The 21,344-nt window shown below is 42.1% G+C and overlaps 1 protein-coding gene across 1 annotated transcript; it reads right to left on the reverse strand.

The window, feature by feature from the left end:
- Nucleotides 1-3,011: 3,011 nt before the first annotated feature.
- Nucleotides 3,012-19,445, reverse strand: Gp6 (glycoprotein VI platelet). The gene is made up of 8 exons (XM_020162148.2): nucleotides 19,286-19,445; nucleotides 17,445-17,480; nucleotides 17,075-17,332; nucleotides 15,722-16,006; nucleotides 8,925-8,978; nucleotides 7,069-7,128; nucleotides 5,170-5,220; nucleotides 3,012-4,683 (listed from the first exon to the last, which is right to left on the reverse strand). Exons 1-8 carry the CDS (start codon nucleotides 19,365-19,367, stop codon nucleotides 4,424-4,426), a joined length of 1,086 nt encoding a protein of 361 aa, XP_020017737.2. The 5' UTR covers nucleotides 19,368-19,445; the 3' UTR covers nucleotides 3,012-4,423.
- Between the last annotated feature and the right edge of the window lie 1,899 nt (nucleotides 19,446-21,344).

Genomic DNA, 21,344 nt, shown 5'->3' on the forward strand with positions numbered 1-21,344 from the left:
TATAGCTCAGGGGTAGAATGCTTAGCTAGCATGTGAGAGGTCCTGGGTTCCATCCCAGCACTGTAAAAGAAAGAAAGAAAGAAACTGAAAGATTTCAAATAGCATTTAAAGAGCATACAGAAAATGCACCTGCTAACCAACCACCCTTTCCAATGTCTCCGCCTAGGAGACACCCACTTTGATCTGATTTTCTCAGGGTCTTTCAATATTTGGTTTATACAACCATGTAATCATGTGAATAATGAGTGCAGACCTTACCTACTAGACTCATAACAGATGAAGACTTAGTTCTCCACACTGATGTTCTTAATGCTTTTCCCTTTCCCAGAATCTGCATACACATGTCAATATTGTGCTTACATTTTTAGTTCATCTTACACGTGCTTTATTGCTGGATTTACACTATTCAAATATGTTTCTGTAGGAGGAAGGATGGCAACATGTTTGCAAAAATACTAATACGAAAATTAATTGAATTTTCCTTCCTTATACATTTCTTTACTTTCTACTTTTGACATACTTTCTCTTGTTATAAATATCATATTATATTTAGATGTTATTTTTATTAGCATAAATTGTACAGTTTCACTGTGATATTTCCATACATGCATATAATATACTTTGATCAAATTCATTCCCTATATTATTCTTTCTTAAAAGAATTTTTAAAAGAATTTTATTTCATTATTCTATTTTCATACATGCCTATGAAATACTTCTATAGCATTCACCCCCCCACCCCTGGCTTCCCTCCCACCAAATAGTCCCCATTTTTGACTCCTGTCATTCTTTTTTTTTAATCAAGTCTAGATTCTTCATATGAGCATGCTATGTTCTTCTTTTCAGTAAGGCTTTTTTCACTTGACAAAATGATTATCAGTTCCATCCATGTCCTTGCAGATGACATCATTTCATTATTATTTATAGCTCAATAAACACTCCCATGGGCATGTATATCTCACAATTTCTTTATCCATTATGTTGATGGGCACAGCACAGATATTGTCCACAGCTGAGTGATCTGTCTCTTCTCTGTGTGTTGGCCTCATTTTTATCCTTTCAGTGCGACCCACTCTCCCACACAGGATGACTGCCTCCGATGTTCCCTCTACCTGGGGACCTCTTCTACCTCCAGACCTGTATCTGACTGGCTCCTTGTCACTCAAGACTCATGTAAAATGATGCTTCATCCTAAAACTTCCTCTAGTTTCCCCAGTACAGATGCTCCTGTAACTATGATGGAGTTACATCCTGGAAAACCTACCCTCCCAAACATCATAGCTTAGCCTACCCTGTGCTAAACACACTCAGAACACTCACATGAGCCTGCAATTGGGCAAGCCCTAGTTTATGACAAAGTGTTGAATGCCTTATGTAAGTTATTGAATACCTGTATCCAAAAGATAACACTAGCAAAACAGTACACTGTAGAGCACATGATCACAATGCTGACTGGGAACCATGTCTCACTGCTGCTACCCACCATCTCCAGATGGTAGGGCACCCACATACTACTAGATCAGGAAAAAATCAAAATTCAAAGTCCAGTTTCTACCAAATGTGTATGAATTTTGCACCATTGGAAAGTTTAATCATAAGTCAAACCATTTTAAGTTGGTGACTATCAATATAACTTCTCTCAAGTAAAGTGACTCCTTTCTCTGAGACAGCATCTTATTACATGGCCCAGGTTAGCTTCAACCTTGAGATCCTCCTGTCTCAGCCTCCTGTGTGCTGGGATTCTAGGCATGAGCTGCCATGCCTAAACCAGTGATATAATTGAGGAAGTTTAAAGGTCAAGATGGCAGAATCATGAGATAGAGGGGTTTGGGTAATGGAGGAGGAGGGAGGCATTTAAGAGACTGTAGACAGAATGAAAAGTTAATACATCTTCTTCACAGACTGAACCAGCTCAGGAATATGGTGGCCATCTGCACAACTGGGCTCAAAGACCCACCAAGGCAAGACACCAAGCCTCCCAACTCCTATATGCCACACGATTCCGAATCCACAAACATAACTCCTGTGTTCAGTCTGAAAATGCTTCTCTCTGTGTGAACCTGGGGTGTCAGTTAAACTCCTAGATATGACTTTCTTCATCCAAGAATGGAAGGTGGAATTTCAAGTTTCCAATTCCCCGCTGCAACTTGCTGGCTATACAGGTAAGAATAGTGCAGAGAGCATAAGGGACTGTCACAAATTCTTGTGGCAGCTGTTGCTAAGGTGACCTAGAAACCATCCACCACCCAGAGAAGAGCTTTCTCCTGTACCACAAAGCCACATGGAACACACCCAAGGAGGACAGGAGCTGTAGGTGGTCCACACTTGGCCCAATTATCCACATTCTGGCATGTTTTCTTGGGTTACTCAGGTTTTAAGATTGGAAAGAATTCAGGCAAAGCAGGATGGCTCACACCTATAATCTCAGCTTCTCAGAAGGATCATGAATCAAGGCGAGTCTGAGCAAAAAGTTAGTGAGATCCCATCTCAACCAACAAGTCAGTTGTGGTGGTGTGTGCCTGTAATCTCAGTTATACAGGAAGCATAGGTAGGAAGATCATGGTATGAGGCTAGCTCCAAGCAAAAATGCAAGACCCTGTCCAAAAATATAAAGCAAAAGAGGGCCAAGAGCATGGCTCAAGTGGTAGAGTTCCTGCCTAGCATGCATGAGGCCCTGAGTTCAAACCCCAGTACCACCAAAAAAGGATTTAAAAAATATTGGAGAGAATTCTTCTCCCCCAGTGTCAGGTCCAGGCATAGAGTTTTGGTGGTGAGAAGTGAAGACACCATTTTAACGTCCAGTATTTCTTTTTCTTTAGAAGAACCCAAAGTCAAGCTCAGAATATCATCCAACTACCCTCCTAGTGACCCCTGGAGGGAAGCTATCCTCCAAACTCAGGAGTGACCTGAGGGTTTGGGGTTCATGCTGATGGGAGCAGGAGCCCCACTGTATATGGGTTTCATTCCATATAGCTCCACAGAATGGGTGACCCCACATAGAGGCGATGAGCATCAAGAAGCAGATAATTTTTATTTTAATATTTATTGAAGCAAAATTCACATAAAATAAAATTAACCTTTCTTCTTTGCAGTACTGAGGTTTGAACTCAGAGCCTCATGCTTGCTTGGCAGGTGCTCTACTGCTTAAGCCACACCTCCAGCAAAAATTTCCTTAAATTTTAACTTATACATAAAAACATATGTATTTATGGGGTACTATGTCACGTTTTAACATGTGTATGCATTATGTAATGTATCTTTTTATGGCAAAAATATTAAAAATCCTTTCTTCCAGTTTTGTAAAACATACATTATCATTGTCTACCATCACTCTGCTGTATCAAAATGTGATACAGCATCATTTCTCTTTAGTCCCAAACCATTTCAACACTCTAAAAAAATCCCTATGCTCATTAATTCATTATTCCCTATTCCCCTGGAGTCTTCCTCCCAGCTCAGGCAATCACAAAAATGCCTCCTGTCTCTCTGGATTTGCCTCTCCTGTCCATTAGGACATGGTTGAGACTATGGACTCTTTCTAGTATGAAGGAAGCCAGGTATACAATAGTTAGTCGGTAGACCTCCATCATCTTGTTTGTGTTACTGACATCAGTGTAAAAATATTAAATGCAAAATTCCAGAAACAAACAATTCATGAGTTTTAAACTGTACACTGTTTTGGGTAGCATGATAAAATGTGTTGTCATCCTACACCAGCACATCTCATCTCAAATGCAAATCATTCCTTTGGATGTATATCTGCTACCCCAGGTTGACTGTCATGATATCACAGTGCTTGTAGAAAGTAACCATTATTTTACCCAATAACAATCTCAAAGCCAAGAGTACGCATAGGAAAAAAACACAGAATATAAAGGATTTGGTACTAAGCCACCATATTAGGCATCTACTAGTGTCTTGGAACACATTGATTGTTGATAATGGGACTAGTGGAATTATTAGTACACACTAGCAGAAAAGAACTCCATACACCCACTGTCTGGAAGAACCAGGCCCATTCTAATTCAAAAAAAAAGGAGATTTTTCAGAGTGTAGCTTAAGATAGGGTTAGGGTGAGAGCTAGATTTGGGGAAAACCACAGAAAAACATAGCCAGGGGAAGATGGAAGGATTTTGCACAAAGGATAGAACAGCTGTGAGAGTTGGAAATGTTGGAGACCAACCAATGTGGAACCCATATTAAGGAAAGTTGAAGAAAGGCCAGTATGGTGGTCCAGTTAATATGGTCGTCCATATTGAATGTGAAAGGTATCAGTGAGGATATAGGCTTCCTCTAGATTCCTTCCCTCCCTGTGGACAGGGAGCCAAGTAGACTCTGGCTCAACAGCTCTTTGATGAAGTGACCCCATAGCCTCCTCTCTTCCTGGTAGCTTCTGTCCTCCTGTTACATTCATTCACAGTCTTTACATCATCTCCCCATGGTCTGTCTCTTGGCCATGACCTTGCCTGGGACTGTAATGGTGGCACCCATCTTGATAGCCATGTGACTTCTGGGTCTTTGGGAGGGGTGGGAGTGGTCTTTGCACAACTCTGCCCCTGTACACCAGGGGTTTCTTCCTGCTGTACCAATCCTCTGCCAGAATCCCCACCAGGAGTATTAGAATCACGGCGCCCAGACATATCCGGACCAGATTCTCCTTGGTGTAGTACTGATGGGCAAGCCCTGGAGAAAGGAGGACACAGGAGCAAGTGATAACAGGCCACTTCTGGGTCACACTCTGGGCTTCTCACAGCCATAATTCTGATATGGAATCCTATTATCCTCCACTCTCTGGGAGGTCCATCTCCTTCTTGTAGGATTTCTCTTCTCTCCACCAGGAGAAGCCCAATTCACTACATTACACCTCTCTCATACATTCCCCTCCCAGGTCCCCAGTAGAGCCCCTTCCTAGGCACAGACACCACCTGATTATCTGACTGATTGTAGAAGAGAAGACAATTATAAGGTAAGGGGCCTAGGATAAAGAGAATTTCTTTCTCCGACCCATTGGAAAATCTTAAATTTCCCACCTGATATCCTGATGTCCTACCCTCTCCCCTTACTGTTTCCCCCACCAGGACCCAAGACAACAGATCTACAGCACCTGTACAGGAAAATGAATCTGCTTTGGGTAAAGAGAAAGAAGGGGGTCTGGAGAGGGCCACTTACCAAGTGGAGGGCTTGACCCTGCTGGAGAGACAGTGATATTCCTAGACATCTCTAGGAATAAAATATTAAATTAAAATAAAAGGTGTGAGCAAATGAAACCATCTCCTCTACTGGAGATGAACATGCATGCTTCCCATAGCATTTAGGAACAGCATGAACTATAGAGTCAGGCTGACCAGATTTGACCTTAAATCTAGCACTTATTACATATAAACCTTGGCAAGTGACTCAACTTCAATGGCCCAATTTTCCCACCTGTCCAATGAAATTAACGATGTCACTTACATCATGGGTTGATGTGACAATCAAAACATAAATTGAGTATCCTTGTTATGAAAATCTGAAGTCAAAAATGCACCCAAATTTTATATTTGTGAGTGCCGACTGGATGCCACAAGTGGAAAAATTCACACCTGATCTCAGGAGGCAAGTTGCAATCAAAACACAGGTGCACTGAAAAGGCTGTATAAAATTGTCTCAGACTGTGTGTATAAGGTATATATAAAATATAAATGAATTCCAGATTCAGGTTCTATCCCCAACATATTATGCACATGCAAATATTCTAAATTTCCAAGAAATGGGTCCCAAGGACTTCATACAAGAAATACTCAGCTTTAGCCAGCACTGGTGGCTCACACCTGTGATCCTAGCTACTCAGGAGGCGAGATCAGGTAGATTGAGGTACAAAGCCAGCCCAGGCAAATAGTTCATGAGACCCTGTCTCAAAAAAAAAAAAAACCCTTCACAAAAAGGGCTGGTGGAGTGGCTCAAGGCGAAGGTCCTGAGTTCAAGTCCCAGTTCCACAAAAAAAAGAGAGAGATACTCAGCTTTAATAATAGTTAGTACTTAATAATGGCTGTATAAAACACAGGTGCAATGCACACTAAGCATCCCATACATGCTAATTCTCTTCTTATTTCACAAGTATTTCCTGGGACTTGCCAGGTGTTCAGCCATGTGCTGGTCGATGGAGATCCAAACATTGATTAGACATCATTCATGTGGGGTTCAAAGACTATAGGAGGACACCAAGAAGTAAAGCAGTAACTTTTATATATTGTGAAAATTGTTGTAATAGGTAACCCACACAACACTGAGCAGGACAGAAAAAAGTACCAATGCTGGCCAGAAAGTCAAGAAAGGCTTTCTTACAGAACTGCAGATATGGGCAATGGAAGGAAAGAGAGTGAATGGCTTGGGTGAGAGGCAGGAGAGGATATGACACATCCAGAGTCTTGAGAGTTTCCAGGTGGCTGAGAATCATGAGGGTTGAATGGAATGTGTGCAGAAGAGGTTGCACAGCAGGCTGAGGAAGCCAGGGAGAATCCTGAGAGTGACTGGAAGGCTTTTGAAAGTAAGTATAGAGAAGAATCCTGTCATGGAATTAAAAGAAATTGCTGGGGTTAAGAGCCTAAAGAAATCCAGGGTTGGGTGGATCCAATGGGGATATCTAACCTATCCTTAGAGGATCTGTCTGAAGGACATGGAGACCTTCCAGGAAAAACAAGGGAAAGAAATTTCAGTGTGAGGGAAGCACTATGTAGAGGTCTGCAGTGGTAAGGAGGTGAATTGTGTCCAGGCACCTGTGGGCTGCATATGACTGAAGAACAGGCTCTACAAAGAAACAGTGGCAAATAAGATTAGATACTTTGACAGAACCAAGTGGGAAGAGCTTGGACCTTATCCAGAGAGCAGGGTGTATGATGGGTAATGATGTTCCCATTGAGCCTGACCTCCGCCATCTTTGAAATGGCCACACTACCCAGAATACTCCTCTTCATCAGCCACAGAGCCTACCTCCCTCCCATCCTCTGTCCTCAGACCAAGGGCTTTCTTGGTTAGGGGAAGTGTGCACCATCTTCCTTTCTGCTGAGTGTTGAGTGCCCAGTTACTTACCAGTTGTGGAGACTTTGTTGATGGGTGAGATGAATGGTCTCCTGGGGGCTTCTGGAAGTTCTAAGCAGGATGATTATAAGGAAGTAGAATAATATCAGTTCTTCCCAGAGGACCCCACTCTATACCCCTTCTGAGATATCTGGGCTCCCTAAAACCCTTTTCTCTGACACATACTACTCAGCCACTAAAGAGAGCAAAACTCAATAGGCCCTAAGACTTAGCATCCATCTGTCAGTGGTTTAAATGAATTGGACCATTCATCAGTTGGTGGACATTTGGGTTGTTTCCACATTGGGGCTATTTTGAATAATGCTGCTATGAACATTTGTGTACAGGTGTTCATATAAACACAAGTTTTTAATCTTGTGTTTTAACCCAAGAGTGGAATCACTGGGTCATAGGATAACTTTGAGGGACTTCCAGACTGCTTTTCAAAGCAGATGTAGCATTTTACATCCCACCAGTAATGTAGAAGGTGGTTACAGAAATCTACCCAAGACATATTGACTATACAAATACTTTATGTCAATGTCAAATTCTTTATTTTTATGCTGTACTTTGATTATGTAAGATGGAGCTCTAGGGGGAACTGGGCAAAGGGTACATGGAATTATTCTGTACCCTTGTTGCAAACTTCCTGTGACTGTAATTATTTCAAAATGGAAACTCTATAAAAATTCCAAATAAGAACAGAAAGAGAGAGAGAGAACGGGGTGGGGGAGAGGAAGAGGAAGAGAAAAAGAGAGAGAGAGACTGCTTTATGGCCCTGGCTCAATTCTTGATGGGCATGAAGTGCCCTCATACTGCCCCCATCCCAGGTGCCACATCCTTACCAACCTTTGCTCTTTTCAGTGTGTTTCCTGTTGCTTGGCTCTTTGTCCAGTCTCTGAGACCAAGATGTGTAGGATATGCCCAGCCTGGTACATCATTTTTCTAAAGCACAGGCTATATTCCTGTACATACTGTTCTGCCAAGGTGCTTTTGAAAATGTGCACAAAATTTAATGCCATGTTTCTCAGAGCAACATCGAGGGCCTCCAGCATCAGCATGGCCTTGCTGGAACTTGTTAGAACTTCTTAGAAGTGAACAGTGCTAGGTTCACCCCAGACCCACTGACTCGGAAACTCTGGGGGCTCCTAAGCCCATGCTGTAAGAAACTCTGGGTGATTCTGATGCCTCTGGCAGTTTGAGAACCGCTGAGCAATGGAATCAGGTTCAGAAACAAAGCCCAGGACTCTACAGTTTAACAAGACACTCAGATTATTCTTCTGCATGTCAGACATTGCAAACCATCCACCTAGGCAGGACACAGGTGGGGCTGTGGGGTCGAATATTAATATCTGCTTCTGATACTAACCCTCTTTCCAGGCAGAAATAAAGGATTTATTTTGATAACTGCCATTTCAACCCAAGGCCTCATGCTTGGCACTCTATCACTTGAGCCATAACTCCAGTCCTTTTTGATTTGGTTATTTTGGTGATAGAGTTTCGCTTTTTGCCCAGTTGGCCTGGACTGCAATCCTTCTATTTTATCCTTTCCACCCCATCCCACCCCATCATCATGACCGGCTCACACCACCACACACAGATTTTTCCCTTTGAAAAGGAGTCTCACAAACTTTTTTGCCCAGGCTTGCCTAAAATCACAATCTTCCCAATCCCAGCCTCCCAAGAAGCTAGAATTACAGGTGTAAGCCTCAGGCTCCCTGCTTAATAAAGGATTTTTAAACAAAGCAAGTCTGTGGAAGAGACTTTTTAACAAGTTGATTTTATCAATAAATCTAGGTAGTCAGGAGAAAAGGAGGAATCCATGTGCCTCATTTCCCAGACACCAGAACAAAGCCTCCTGAACTCACCTGTTGTGGAGGATGATTCCTCTGTGAGCACCTGTCTGGGGGTTGTAGAGGCTCCTGGGAAATCAGAAAAGGAGAGAAGTCTGTGCTCTTTTGCCTATGGGTCCTGAACAATAATGCAACATTCCTGTGACTCAGTTTCCTCACATAGAAAATAAATATGAAGAAGCTTATATTGCAGACTCTGGCACATGTCACAGCATTTGAAAAACACACTCCATGTATTCTTTGGCATGTCCTAAGCTGTCTTTAGAGCCTCAGTTCTGTCCCTCATTCTGGATTCCTGTCACTGACACCCTCACTTTGTCTCTGGGAGCAAGGTCGGCTCTTAGCACTGGACGGTAGACATGGAGACAGGAATCCATGATATGTATTTGGGGAAAGAGCTACCCACACATAGCTCATTCTCACCCCTCCTCCATCATCTAGCTAACTCTCACCCCATCCTCAGATCTAGATGGGACATGGCTTCCTCCAAGAAGACCGCCACCCCTTCTAGGTTCTAAGTAGAGTGTACTTCTACCTCACAGAGTAAACTACAGTCATAATTATTCCTGAGGTGGGGCATCTTTGATTAAAGACTTTGTCCTACCAATAATTCTGTGTGTATACACACAGGTGCATGTAAGAAAAAGATACTGTATATTACTGACAGACTATTTCAATCAGTTCCCCACATAATACCCACCACTGCATAATCAGTCTTTACATATGTTCAGTGAAAGAAACAAATGAATAAGAATCCTCACAAAAGGGCAATTCTATAGAAAATGAGAGATTAATGGTGCTCCAGAGTTAGCAGTGAGAATTGTAGTGACTGAAAATGAAGATGAGGGATCTCTCTCTCTCTCTCTCTCTCTCTCTCTCTCTCTCTCTCTCTCTCTCTCTCTCTTCAGTTTTACAGATAGTTTCTCACTATGTAGACTAGGCTTGCCTTGAACTCCCAGTGCTTCTGCCTCAGCCTCCTGAGTGCTGGGATCACAAGCATATGCCAACACACCTGTCTCCCAAGTCAGATTGTTCTTTGGTCTGGAACCCAGGACATGCATGCTAGGCAAATGTTCTACCTCTAAACTACACCTCTCTTAAGAATGATGGAAATGTTCTGAAACTGGATTGTGGTGATGGTTGCACAACTCTGTAAATTTACTTTATATCATCGCAGGGTACTCTTCAGATGGGTGATTTTTATGGTATCTAAATTACACCTAGATAAAGCTGTTAAAAGATAAGGGCAATAATTCATACATATGTGAAATACTTGCTAAGCCCCTACTATGTGCCAGGAGCTGTTATTGATGCTGGAGATACAGCAGAAAATAAATCAGATAAAAAAAGAGTAGTTGCTGTGGGAAAAACTAAGCAGAAAAGATAACCATAGAGCAGAGCATCCTAGCTGTGAAAAGAGGTGACTTTGGACTGAAACTCTCAAGGAGGCAATGGGAGGAGCCATGAGAAGATCTGGGGAAAGCTGACTAATAAATGCCAGTCCCTGAGGAAGGGTGAGCCTGCACACTTGAGCAAAAGTCAGATGGCCATTGGCAAGGATGCAGGGAAAAAGGAACCCTTTTACACTGCTGGTGGGAATGTAAACTAGTACAACCACTCTGGAAAAAATGTGGAGGATACTTAAAAAGCTAAACATTGATCCACCATATGATCCAGCAATACCACTCTTGGGGACATAACCAAAAGAAAGTGACACAGGTTACTCCAGAAGCACTTGCGCACCCATATTTATTGCAGCACTATTCACAATATCCAAGTTATGGAAACAGCCAAGATGCCCCACTACTGACGAATGGATTAAGAAAATGTGGTTTTTATACACAATGGAATTTTATGTAGCCATGAAGAAGAACGAAATGTTATTATTTGCTGGTAAATGGATGGAATTGGAGAACATCATTCTGAGTGAGGTTAGCCTGGCCCCAAAGACCAAAAATCATGTGTTCTCCCTCATATGCGGACTTTAAATCAAGGGCAAACACAACAAGGGGACTGGACCTCAATCACATGATAAAGCGAGAGCACACAAGGTAGGTATGAGGATAGGTAAGACACCCAAAAAACTAGATAGCATTTGTTGCCCTCAATGTAGAGAAACTAATGCAGATACTTTAAAGCAATAGAAGCCAATAGGAGAAGGGAACCAGGAATTAGAGAAAAGGTTAGTTGGAGAAGAATTAATTTAGAAGGTAACACACATGCACAGGAAATCAATGTGAGTCAACTCCCTGTATAGCTCTCCTTATCTCAACTAGCAAAAACCCTTGTTCCTTCCTATTATTGCTTATACTCTCTCTTCAACAAAATTAGAGATAAGGGCAAAATAGTTTTTGCTGGGTATTGAGGGGGTGGAGGGGAGAGGGAGGGGGAGGGGAGATAAGGGAGGGGGCAGGGGGAAGGGAAGAGAAGTGACCCAAACATTGTATGCACATATAAATAAAAGAAAAATAAATAAATAAAACATACTTTGTAGAATATCATAACAGAAATACCAGCGGTTTCTGAGGATAGGAAATCAGCCAAATTAGTGGAAGAAATGAGGAGAATTTGGGAGGATGGTGAATATATTCGTTACCTTAATTATTATGATTTCATGGGTGTATGCATATATGAAAACTTACCAAATTTGTCTACTTTATATACAGTCTGTTTTCTCACTTACACCTCAGTAAGGCCATAAAAAGAAAGAAATGTCTCTTGTAAACATAACACATACAGAATAATCCATTATGACAATAACCTGATTTTTAAAAAAAGTCAGATGGCCAGTGTGTGTAGAGCAGAGCATATGGGGCGGGGGAGCTAGTCAGACAGGTGATCAGAAATGGGGTTTTGGAGATGAGCAAATTGGGAGCTGCTGGCCAGCTTTGAGTGTAAGTATAAGTCATCAGCTCCATCAGCTTGCATAGCCTGTTTGAAAGAATTCTTCCTGAGGTTGTGCTGAGAATAGTTGGAAGGGATAAAAGAAAGACCAGGTGGAGGCAGATGGAAATCCAGTGGCTGATGGTGGAGAATGGAGCACAGAGCCTGAGGAGGGCTTGCTGGACTTTGGGTAAGCTCTGAGTTATAACAGGGTGAGTGGGATTGGAAGGGAGCCCATGATGTTGTTTTGTTTTGTTTTGTTTTACACTCTCTGGGAGTTTAGTTTTTGGAGTTCCCTGGAAATTCTGGTTGTTAATCCCTTGCCAGATGTATAGCTGGCAAAGATTTCTCTCCCATTCTGTGGGCTGTCTCTTCAGTCTGATGACTGTGCAAAAGCTTTTCAGTTTCAGGTAGTCCCATTTGTCAATCCTTTCTCTTAATTGCTGACTATTGGCATTGTATTTAGGAAGCTATTGCTGATGTCTATATGTTCCAGCATATTCCCTAAAGGGGGTTAGACTGATTAAGGTACAATATTTTCACAGGGAAATACTGAGGCAAAAACCTCACTGAACAATGAAAAGACACCTAGGCAATGAAGGACAGAAATGTAAAACAGGGGAGGGAAAAAGTTGGAGGGGAGGGTAAATGAAGAGGGTAAAGGAGGGCGAATATGTTGATGTACTTTCTATATACATATGAATATGGAATGCTGAAATCTGTCTACATCATTTTAAGAAGGGGGCAGAGGAAGAGGGAGAATAATGGAGGGGATGAACCAAACTTAGGTACATTGTACACATACATGGAGAAGTCACAATAAACCCCCATATAGCTATTATTAAATATCAATAAAAATACATAAATATATATGTGCGCACATACACATACATACATACATATGTGTGTACATATATATTTATTTATATACACTCCTCAAGTATTGTAGTAGAAAAGCTAAGCATTTGCTCTACCACTGAGCTACACCCAAGTCATCTTTGTTTTATTTTCAATTGTGGTTATAATTCCTTCTGTCATAATTTCATTCTTTTTGAAGGCTGGATAAGATTCCTTCTTATGTACAGATCATATTTGCTTTATGAAGTATGCTATCCTTTTCGAAAGAAAACCTCTTTAATAGTGATCACCATTAATTGTGGAATAACTAGTAATGTATTTTATATTTCAAAATTGCCTAAAGAGGGGAGTTTAAATGTTTTCATTACAAGAAAATTGTCTGGAAGGTGATAGATATGTCAACTAACTTGATGTAATCTTTCCTCAAGGTACACACACATGGAAATATCATATTGCACCCTGTGGACATAGTTATTGTCTACCAAGAAATAATTGAAAACTTAGAAGCAATGGAGAACAGGAGATTGGTACATCCTACAAGAGGAAGACACCTGGAAAATATGATGGTGAAAGAAAGAAACCAGCCACAAAATATCATGTCATGTATGGCTCCATTTATGTGCAATGTCCAAAAAAGGAAAATTTATACAAACAGAAGGTAGATTCGTGGTTGCCTGGGGCTGGGGTGGGACCAGGAAATGACTACATATGGCGTGATATTTTTCTAGGATGACAGAAAGCTGCTAACATTGGATTGTGGTAACTGCACAGCTCCGTAAGCCTTCTAAAAATCCCTCAAAAATGGGGAAGTGGAATCTAGGTCTAAAATGATGATAATAATAACAAAATGGGACTTTAGTGGCAAAGGGACACTGTTGGTGTTCATTGGGAAAGAAAGGGGAAATGGAGAGGGTGCAAAAGTGAAGAGGATCAAAGTCTGTTACTTATATATATAAATGAAGGAAGGATAAAAAAAACACCAAATAGTGTTTTGAGAAGAGGAGGGGCTAAGGGAATATAACAGAGGGTTGAACTTGCTCAAAACATACTACATGCATGTGTTAACTTTTCTCATACAACCCCCTTGGACTATTAATGAATCATAAATAAAAATAATATTTTTAAAACAGTTGAACTTTCATTCATCTAGCTTGGTGAAGGATCTCTTTTTTGCTCAGTGTCTGTAATTCTCATTAATTCCTGACCAAGTCTAGGTTGGGCAATGCAGGGTCAACTAAACTAAACAGTATTTCAACACTAGACACAAGTTGCATTCTTTGTGAATGTTTCTTGCTAAAGATAACCTATATTCTTAGGTGCTGGAAAATATCTGTTATCAAGGAATAGATTTAGTGTCATTATGTTTTGCCATAGTTTTGTGTAACTCTGAATTTAGAATTTGAACATTATCTTACACATGAATGTATTTGTTTCTTCTTATGAGGAAACACAATAAAATAAATATCCCTCATTATAACATAAAAATTGGTGAATGTTAAAGGATATACATTACACTTCAGTAAAACTGCTTAAAAATAAATAGAAGTACCAGACACAGTAGCTCATATCTGTAATCCTTGCTACCCAGGAGGTGAGGATCAGGAGAATTACAGTTTGAGGCTAGCCCAGGGAAAAAGTTCATGAGACCCCATTTCTACCAATAGCTTGGCATAGTGGTGCATGCCTGTCATCCCAGCTGCTCAGGAAACATAAATAGGAGGGTTATGGTCCAGACCTGCCTGGGCATAAAGCAAGACCTATCCCAAAAATAACTAAAGCAAAAAGGGCTGGGATTGTGCCTCAAATGGTAGAACAGGAACCTAGAAAATATGAGGCCCTGAGTTCAAACCCTAGTACCATCTCCCCAAAAAGGCATGGAAGACAACTTTTAGTTAGTAATGACCTCACTCACTAGATCTGAATGAAAGTTAGTTTGAACACAAGCACATTTTCACTGACAACTAACTCTCCTGTTGCTAATGAGATCATTAGTATTCTCTATATTGAGACATTTTAAATAAGTTGGCTGGCTTCAAATGCTGTGAAAGAGCAGAAAGAATCCTAAAGCAATGGTCACAGAGCACCAGTACTGGCTCTTAAATTGCAACCATCGATGAAAAGGATTTAGCTGTGAGCTTTTTCATAATGATAACTTACACTTAAATTATTAAAAATAAGAAAGTCTGAATGTGTGACTGTGATACAAGAAAATGATTGCACCATTCACTTCCTATAATAGTGGCATTTTTGGTAATTTCTGCAAGGTTTTTGTTATTTGAAACCCAGACCAGACACAAGGCATTATTTTCTGTATTAGGAATTGGTTTTTTTTCCAGCTGTGTGTGGTGGTGCACACCTGTAATACCAGTACTTAGGAGGCTGAGGCTGGAGAACTGCAAGCTCAAGGCCAGCCTGTGCTTCATAGCAAGTTTGAGGGCAGCCTGGGCTATAGGTAGGGTAGGGACCCGACCTCAAAAAAAAACAGAATAAATTTTTGTTAGTGATTAACTCTGTAGATAACAGAATAATGTCTCTCAACATGTCTGAATGCTGACCACCCAAACCTCTGAATATGTTGCCTGGCAAATGGTACCTGGCAAAAGGTACTTTGTCACATCTGAAACGTACGTGACAAAGTTAAAAGACCCCAAGAAGGAGACAAGGTCCTAGATCATCCCAGCATCATCACACAGGCCTTATAAGTGTAAAGGGTGGCAAAAGAGAGACAAAGACTGGAAGATACTGCACTGTTGTTGGCTTTGAAGGTGAAAGAAGGGGCCAAGAGCCAAAAGAGAAAATATCCTCAGAGCCTCCAGAAAGGATAAAGTCATGTGGATATCTTTGTTTCATCTCAGTGAGACACATCTCAGACTCAAGACCTCCACAATGGTGAAGTGATAAATCTGTATTGCTGTAAGCCAGAGAATTTGTGCTCATTTGTTATAGCAGCTGTGAAAATCTCATACATCTTCCAACACTGATAGGAACATGAGGCTCCCCCTGCTCCCCAGAGCTACTTATCTTAGAACAGCCAAGACCAAGGACGAAGGCTTGAGTCTGCACCCTCTTACCTGTGACTACCAGCACCAGAGGGTTGCTGGGGGCTGACCACAGGTACGGAGATGAACTAGAAAAGCTGTAGCAGCGGTAGGTCCCACTGTGGGCAGAAGTCACAGTGATGATGGGGAAGTCAGCCTGGTACCATCTCTCAGGTACCTTGTAGGGCCCCGTGTCCCCTTCCTTGTACAGAGCAAATTGGTCAAAGCTGTACTGGGTCTGACACTGTAGGGTTACATCCCCTCCTGGAGAGACTGCTGGGCCAGGATGGGCTGAGAGTGAGGGCTTGGCAAAAACTCCTGGGGAAAAAAGAAAAGTATGTGTTAAAGACAGGGGACCAAGGTTTCCACACTGGGGGAAGCCAGGGAAGCCCATTGGTGACCCTTTCAAGACCCACTCCTGGAAAATAACCATTTGAAACTTCATTCAAACTTGGATGGGGGCACCCACTTGTTCTTTGGCCTCAGGTTCTAACACAGCTTGGTCAGCCACTGCCAAATCTTATCTTTATTTAAAATTGTGGGTCTTTTTCATTATGGACATTTTTGCATTTTGATGACAGATAGAAAGATAGATAGATAGATAGATAGATATTGCATTCAATTACTACTTGTGGGCCAGGAATGGTGTCTCATACCTAATCCCAGCTATTCAGGAGGTAGAGATTGGGAGGATCATGGTTCAAGGTCAGCCCAGGGAAAAAGTTAGCAAAAACCCCTTGCAACAAACAAGCTAGGAGTGGTGGCTCGTACCTGTAATATCAGCTATGCAGGGGGCATAGGTAGGAGGATTGCAGTTCAAGGCCGACTCCAGTGAAAAAATTGCAAGACCCTATCAGAAAAATAACTAAAGGCCAGGGGCCACTGACTCACACCTGTAATCCTGACTGAGGCAGAGATTAAGAGGATCAAGGCTCAAAGCCAGTCCTGGGCAAATAGTTCTCAAGACCCTATCTTGAAAAAACCCATCAAAAAAAAAAAGGCTGACAGAGTGACTCAAGTGGTAAGAGCTCCTGCCTAGCAAGCATGAGGCTAAATTCAAACCCCAATGCCACAAAAAAAAAAACCTAAAGCACAAAAGGACTGAGGATGTGGCTCAAGTGGTAAAGAGGATGCCTAGCAAACACAAGACCCTAAGTTCAAACCCCAGTACCACAAAAAGAAAAATATGATTTGTATTGATTGAGTGATTAGGGGCACCAGTCCCTAAATTTACTACCCAAAGCCAATGCCTCACCAGCCCTATGAGATTTGGAGGTTTACTGTTACCCACAGTCCCTGTTTCACCCTCTCCAAGGTCAGAACTGAGAACTGTGCAGCCCCGAGGCCCCAAGGCCAGCTATACTCCATCCCTTCCCCTCCAGTTACCAGTAGCAACCAGCTTCAGTAGGTCACTGGGCGGGGACCACCGGGTTCCATTCTGATAGGAGCAGCGGTAGCGACCAGCATGATTTGTTTTCATGACCGGGATGAAGAGAAAGTCCTGATCCTCATACTTCCCAGACTCCAGTTTCTCCAGGCGGTACAAGTCCACACCTGGAGGACCCTGGCACCGAATGGTCACTGACTTATCCAGGGGTACCAGGGAACTTGGCAGAGCACGGAGGGAAGGCTTGGGGAGTGGGCCTAGAAGGGAAACACAGTCTCAAGTTCAGCTGCCAGCAAACAGTTGGCTGAATCCAGAGAGGCCATCAGGGAGCTGGGGAGAAGCCCCAGGCAGTGGGGGAGAAGGACTCACCACTCTGTGCTGGAATCACCTGTCCTAGACACAGCCCTGAGGAAAAAAGAAAAGAACCAGATGCTAGAGCCTCCTTGAGTGGACACCTCCAGTGTGTTGAGCACTGGAACGTCTGTTTGCATTGGCCTTTTATCTCTGTTCTTTTACTTTTTGCAGAGGTACTTATGCACATAATCTAAGTGAAAGGAGGCAAGTCGCACAAGGCACACATCATACAGATTTTCTATTCGTGTACATTAATTGCCATTTATATGAACTGTCCAGAAGTAGCAAAGCCACAGGAACAGAATGCAGACCAGTGGTTCCTAAAAACTGGGGGAGGAAGGATGAGGAGTGACTGCTCAGTGAGTATGGGGCTCCTTTTAATTCATGAAAGTGTCTTAGAACCCAGCTAGAGGTGCTGGTTGCACAACATTGTGAATGTATTAAATGTCACCAATGGTAAATCTTATGTTATGTGTATTTTACTGCAATAAAAAAACCTAAATCAAACAGGGATCCCTTCCCCCACTCCATCTAACACCTAACTGCCCCTCCCTAGTGCACATACTCTTCACTGGTTTATCTTTTACTTCAGATGTTTTTGCAAGAATATGACATGATACTTGCAGGAAAATGGATGAAACTGGATGTCATCGTGCTGAGTGAGATAAACCAAGCTCAGTGGAATCTAGACTTAAAATGATGATGGTGGTGATGGTGGTGGTGGTGATGATGATGGTGGGACATGAAGGTAAAAGGGGGACAGTCTGAGGGGAGATCATTGGGAAGCATAGGGGAAAAGGAAAGGATACTGAGGGGAAAGATGACCAAACTATACTGCATAATACCTATGAGGACAGCATAATGAAACCCACAAAACATTGTATGAAAAGGGGAGGAAGAGAAGGAGGGGGTAAAAGAAATATAATGGTAGGGGTAAACTTGTTCAAATTACACTACACACATGTGTGGAATTACCATAAAGAGACCATTGTATTATTAAGGTATACTAATTTAAAAGATAATAAAACTATTTAATAATGTGACATAATTGTGAAGGGGGGACTGTTTGGGGAGAAGCCAGCTGGAGAGGGAGGCAGAAAGGAGAGGGTGAATAGAATCTAAGTTATATATCTATGAAAATAATGTAATGAATCCCACTAAATGGTGTTAAAGGGTGGGAGGACAGAGGGATTAGAAAGAGTAATAGGAGGTGAATTTGATCAAAGTATGTTACATGCAAATATGGAAATATCACAGTGAAACCCATTTGTGCATTAATATACACTAATAAAAATAAAAATACATCTTACAGTTTTCTGTGCTGCTATCTGTGCATGCATTAGCTTTTGATGTTACACATTGACTCAGTAATTGGAGGTGAGGATTTGGATTTATGGGTGTGGACTTTGAGCCACCATAATTCTATGCAGGTACAAGATCTAGCCTCAGCTATATACAGCCATAGGACTGTATCTCATCCACAGTCCTATAGCTGGGAGGTGAGAGATCCAAATACTAGCTGCGTGGTTTAGTGGTAAGGAATGTGGACTTGGGAACTCATGGAAGCACAGGGTAGAACGGTGGTTTCCAGGATTGGAGCCCTGGTGTCATGGAAGAAAATTGGGGTCCACACTACGACACCTATGTGCATGTCCTGACTAAACACAAATTAACCAGAATAACTCAGACAAAATGCACCACCTCCCTGGGCCCCAAATTTTCCACTCAACAAATGAGGGGCTCCCATAGGACCCCTCTTGCCCTGAAAGTCACCACTGATGCAATTTTTAAAACTTCTTTGTGTAGAACACAGTGCCCGTCTTGTAGCATTACTCCCCTCCACCCTCAAGACTCACCAAGACAGAAGAGGGCAGCTGGGGATGGAGACATGGTTGCTTGGCCCAGTCCTGAGCTCTGTGGCCCAAGGAGGGAAGTCATGGGAGCCTGGGGCAAGGGATAGGATGTGATGGGGAAGAAGAATGCCCTCCTCTCTTCCTCCAGCAGCCCCAGCTCCTCCTAATTGAGACTCGTCAAGCTGGAGCTTTCTCGTCAACAGGATGACTTGCACACAAGCTCCAAGGGGTGTCACTTATCTCCTCTGGCCAGTCTGGTGTCTCACCATCCTTCTGTCTACTGGGTCATAGTCTGTGACCTGTACTCCCATAAAACTCTCCAGGAGGCACTAGGGAAATGCAAATCCAACTGCAATGAAATCTCACTTCACACATACTAGGATGGCTATAGTTTTTTTTAAAAAATTAAAAATAACAAATATTAGTAAGGATGTGGAGAAGATGGATCCCTGGTGATGCAGTGGTCTCGTCTCAGGTGTGCTGTCTTGTGTGATCAAAGAATGAAAGTTGAGAACAACAGGATGAGCAAAAGAGCAGAGTTTAATTTAGGTGGGAAAACAAAACTAAGTTTTATTTAAGCAAAGAGGGAAAGAGTAGAAAAGCTCCTATATACATGGGATGGTCTCAGAAAGACTGAGCCATTTGAGCTCCTTTGTCCTGTTTTTTTTTGTGGGGGGATGTACTAGGGTTTGAAGTCAGGGCCTCATGCTTGCTAGGTAGACTCTCTTACCACTTGAGCCACTCTACAAACTGCCTTGGGGTTTTTATAAGGATTTTATTTCCTGGTTGAAGGTAAGCTGGTTGTGTCTCTGTACTATTGGTCCATTCATGGAATGGACATTATGCCAGCCCATGAACATCACAGAATGGGTTGTGAATGCTCCCTTTCTTTCCTGATTGGCTCTGAGGTCCAGAGCACCAACAGAGCATCCTGTCAGGACGTTGTTCATATGTTGTTTATATGCCTCAGCAGTTTCAAGACTTGTACAAGCGGTTTCAAGATTCCCCACTTCCCACACCTGTTTATCTCATCTCCTAGGTTTGAAACAGCTCTAGGGTCTCCTACATTCTGTTCTTCTCAAGGCTTCTCCTCTCAGCACCTCCATTGAGGGTCCCTACCCTAATCTTCCCTGACCAGTCTCTAACTCCTGGCTTCTAGCCTCACTTGAACATGGTAGTCAGAATCGTTCATTATATGATTCAGCCATTCCATTTCTGGGTATATACCTAAAAGAATAGAAAGTAGGACCTCAAGTAGATATTTGTACATCCATGTTCAATGCAGCATTGTTCACAATGGGCAAAAGGGGGATATTGTTTATCAAGAATAAAAAATACATAGTGCATATGTGTAATGGAATATTATTTAGTGTCTAAGAAAAACAGGAAGTTCTCGTGCGTGTTTCAACTTATTCCTCCTATCTGTGTGTGGGTTGTATGTATATATTTATTTTGACTTCAAGAAAAGAATAAATCTTGGGTTGGTGAAGTGGCTCAAGTGGTAGGTCACCCACCTAGCAAGCATGAGGCCCTAAGTTCAAACCCCAGTGCCACCAAAAAAAAAAAGTGAATCTTTAAGAAAAGAGTGAAATCCCAATGTATGTTGTAATTTATTCCTCCTATGTAACCAGAAATTCTAGTTTTAATTTTAGAGGAAGCACCATAGTGTTTTCTACAGCACCTGTGCCACCTACAATCCTACCAACAGGGAAACGTGTGGTATGTCTTTTAAGGGACAAGAAAAAGGTGCAGAGACAGAATAGGATCGATGTGATCTAGTGGGCCTCCTTGATAGGATGGCTTCACCTTTCTATGGAGTAGTTATGCTTGAGGTTCCACCCAATATAAGAAATAATCATCAGGGCACTGGTGGCTCACGTCTGTAATCCTAGCTACTCAAGAGGCAGAGATCAAGATGATCAGAGTTCAAAGCCAGCCAGGGCAAATACTTTGCTAGACCCTATCTCAAAAAAAAAAACCATCACAAAAAAAGGTTGTGGAATGGCTCAAGGTGTAGACCCTGAGTTCAAACCCCAGTGCTGCAAAAGAAAGGAAGAATCAG

The sequence above is a fragment of the Castor canadensis genome, chromosome 16 (genome assembly GCF_047511655.1).
Source record: "Castor canadensis chromosome 16, mCasCan1.hap1v2, whole genome shotgun sequence".
In the NCBI taxonomy this organism is placed as follows: Eukaryota; Metazoa; Chordata; class Mammalia; order Rodentia; family Castoridae; genus Castor; species Castor canadensis.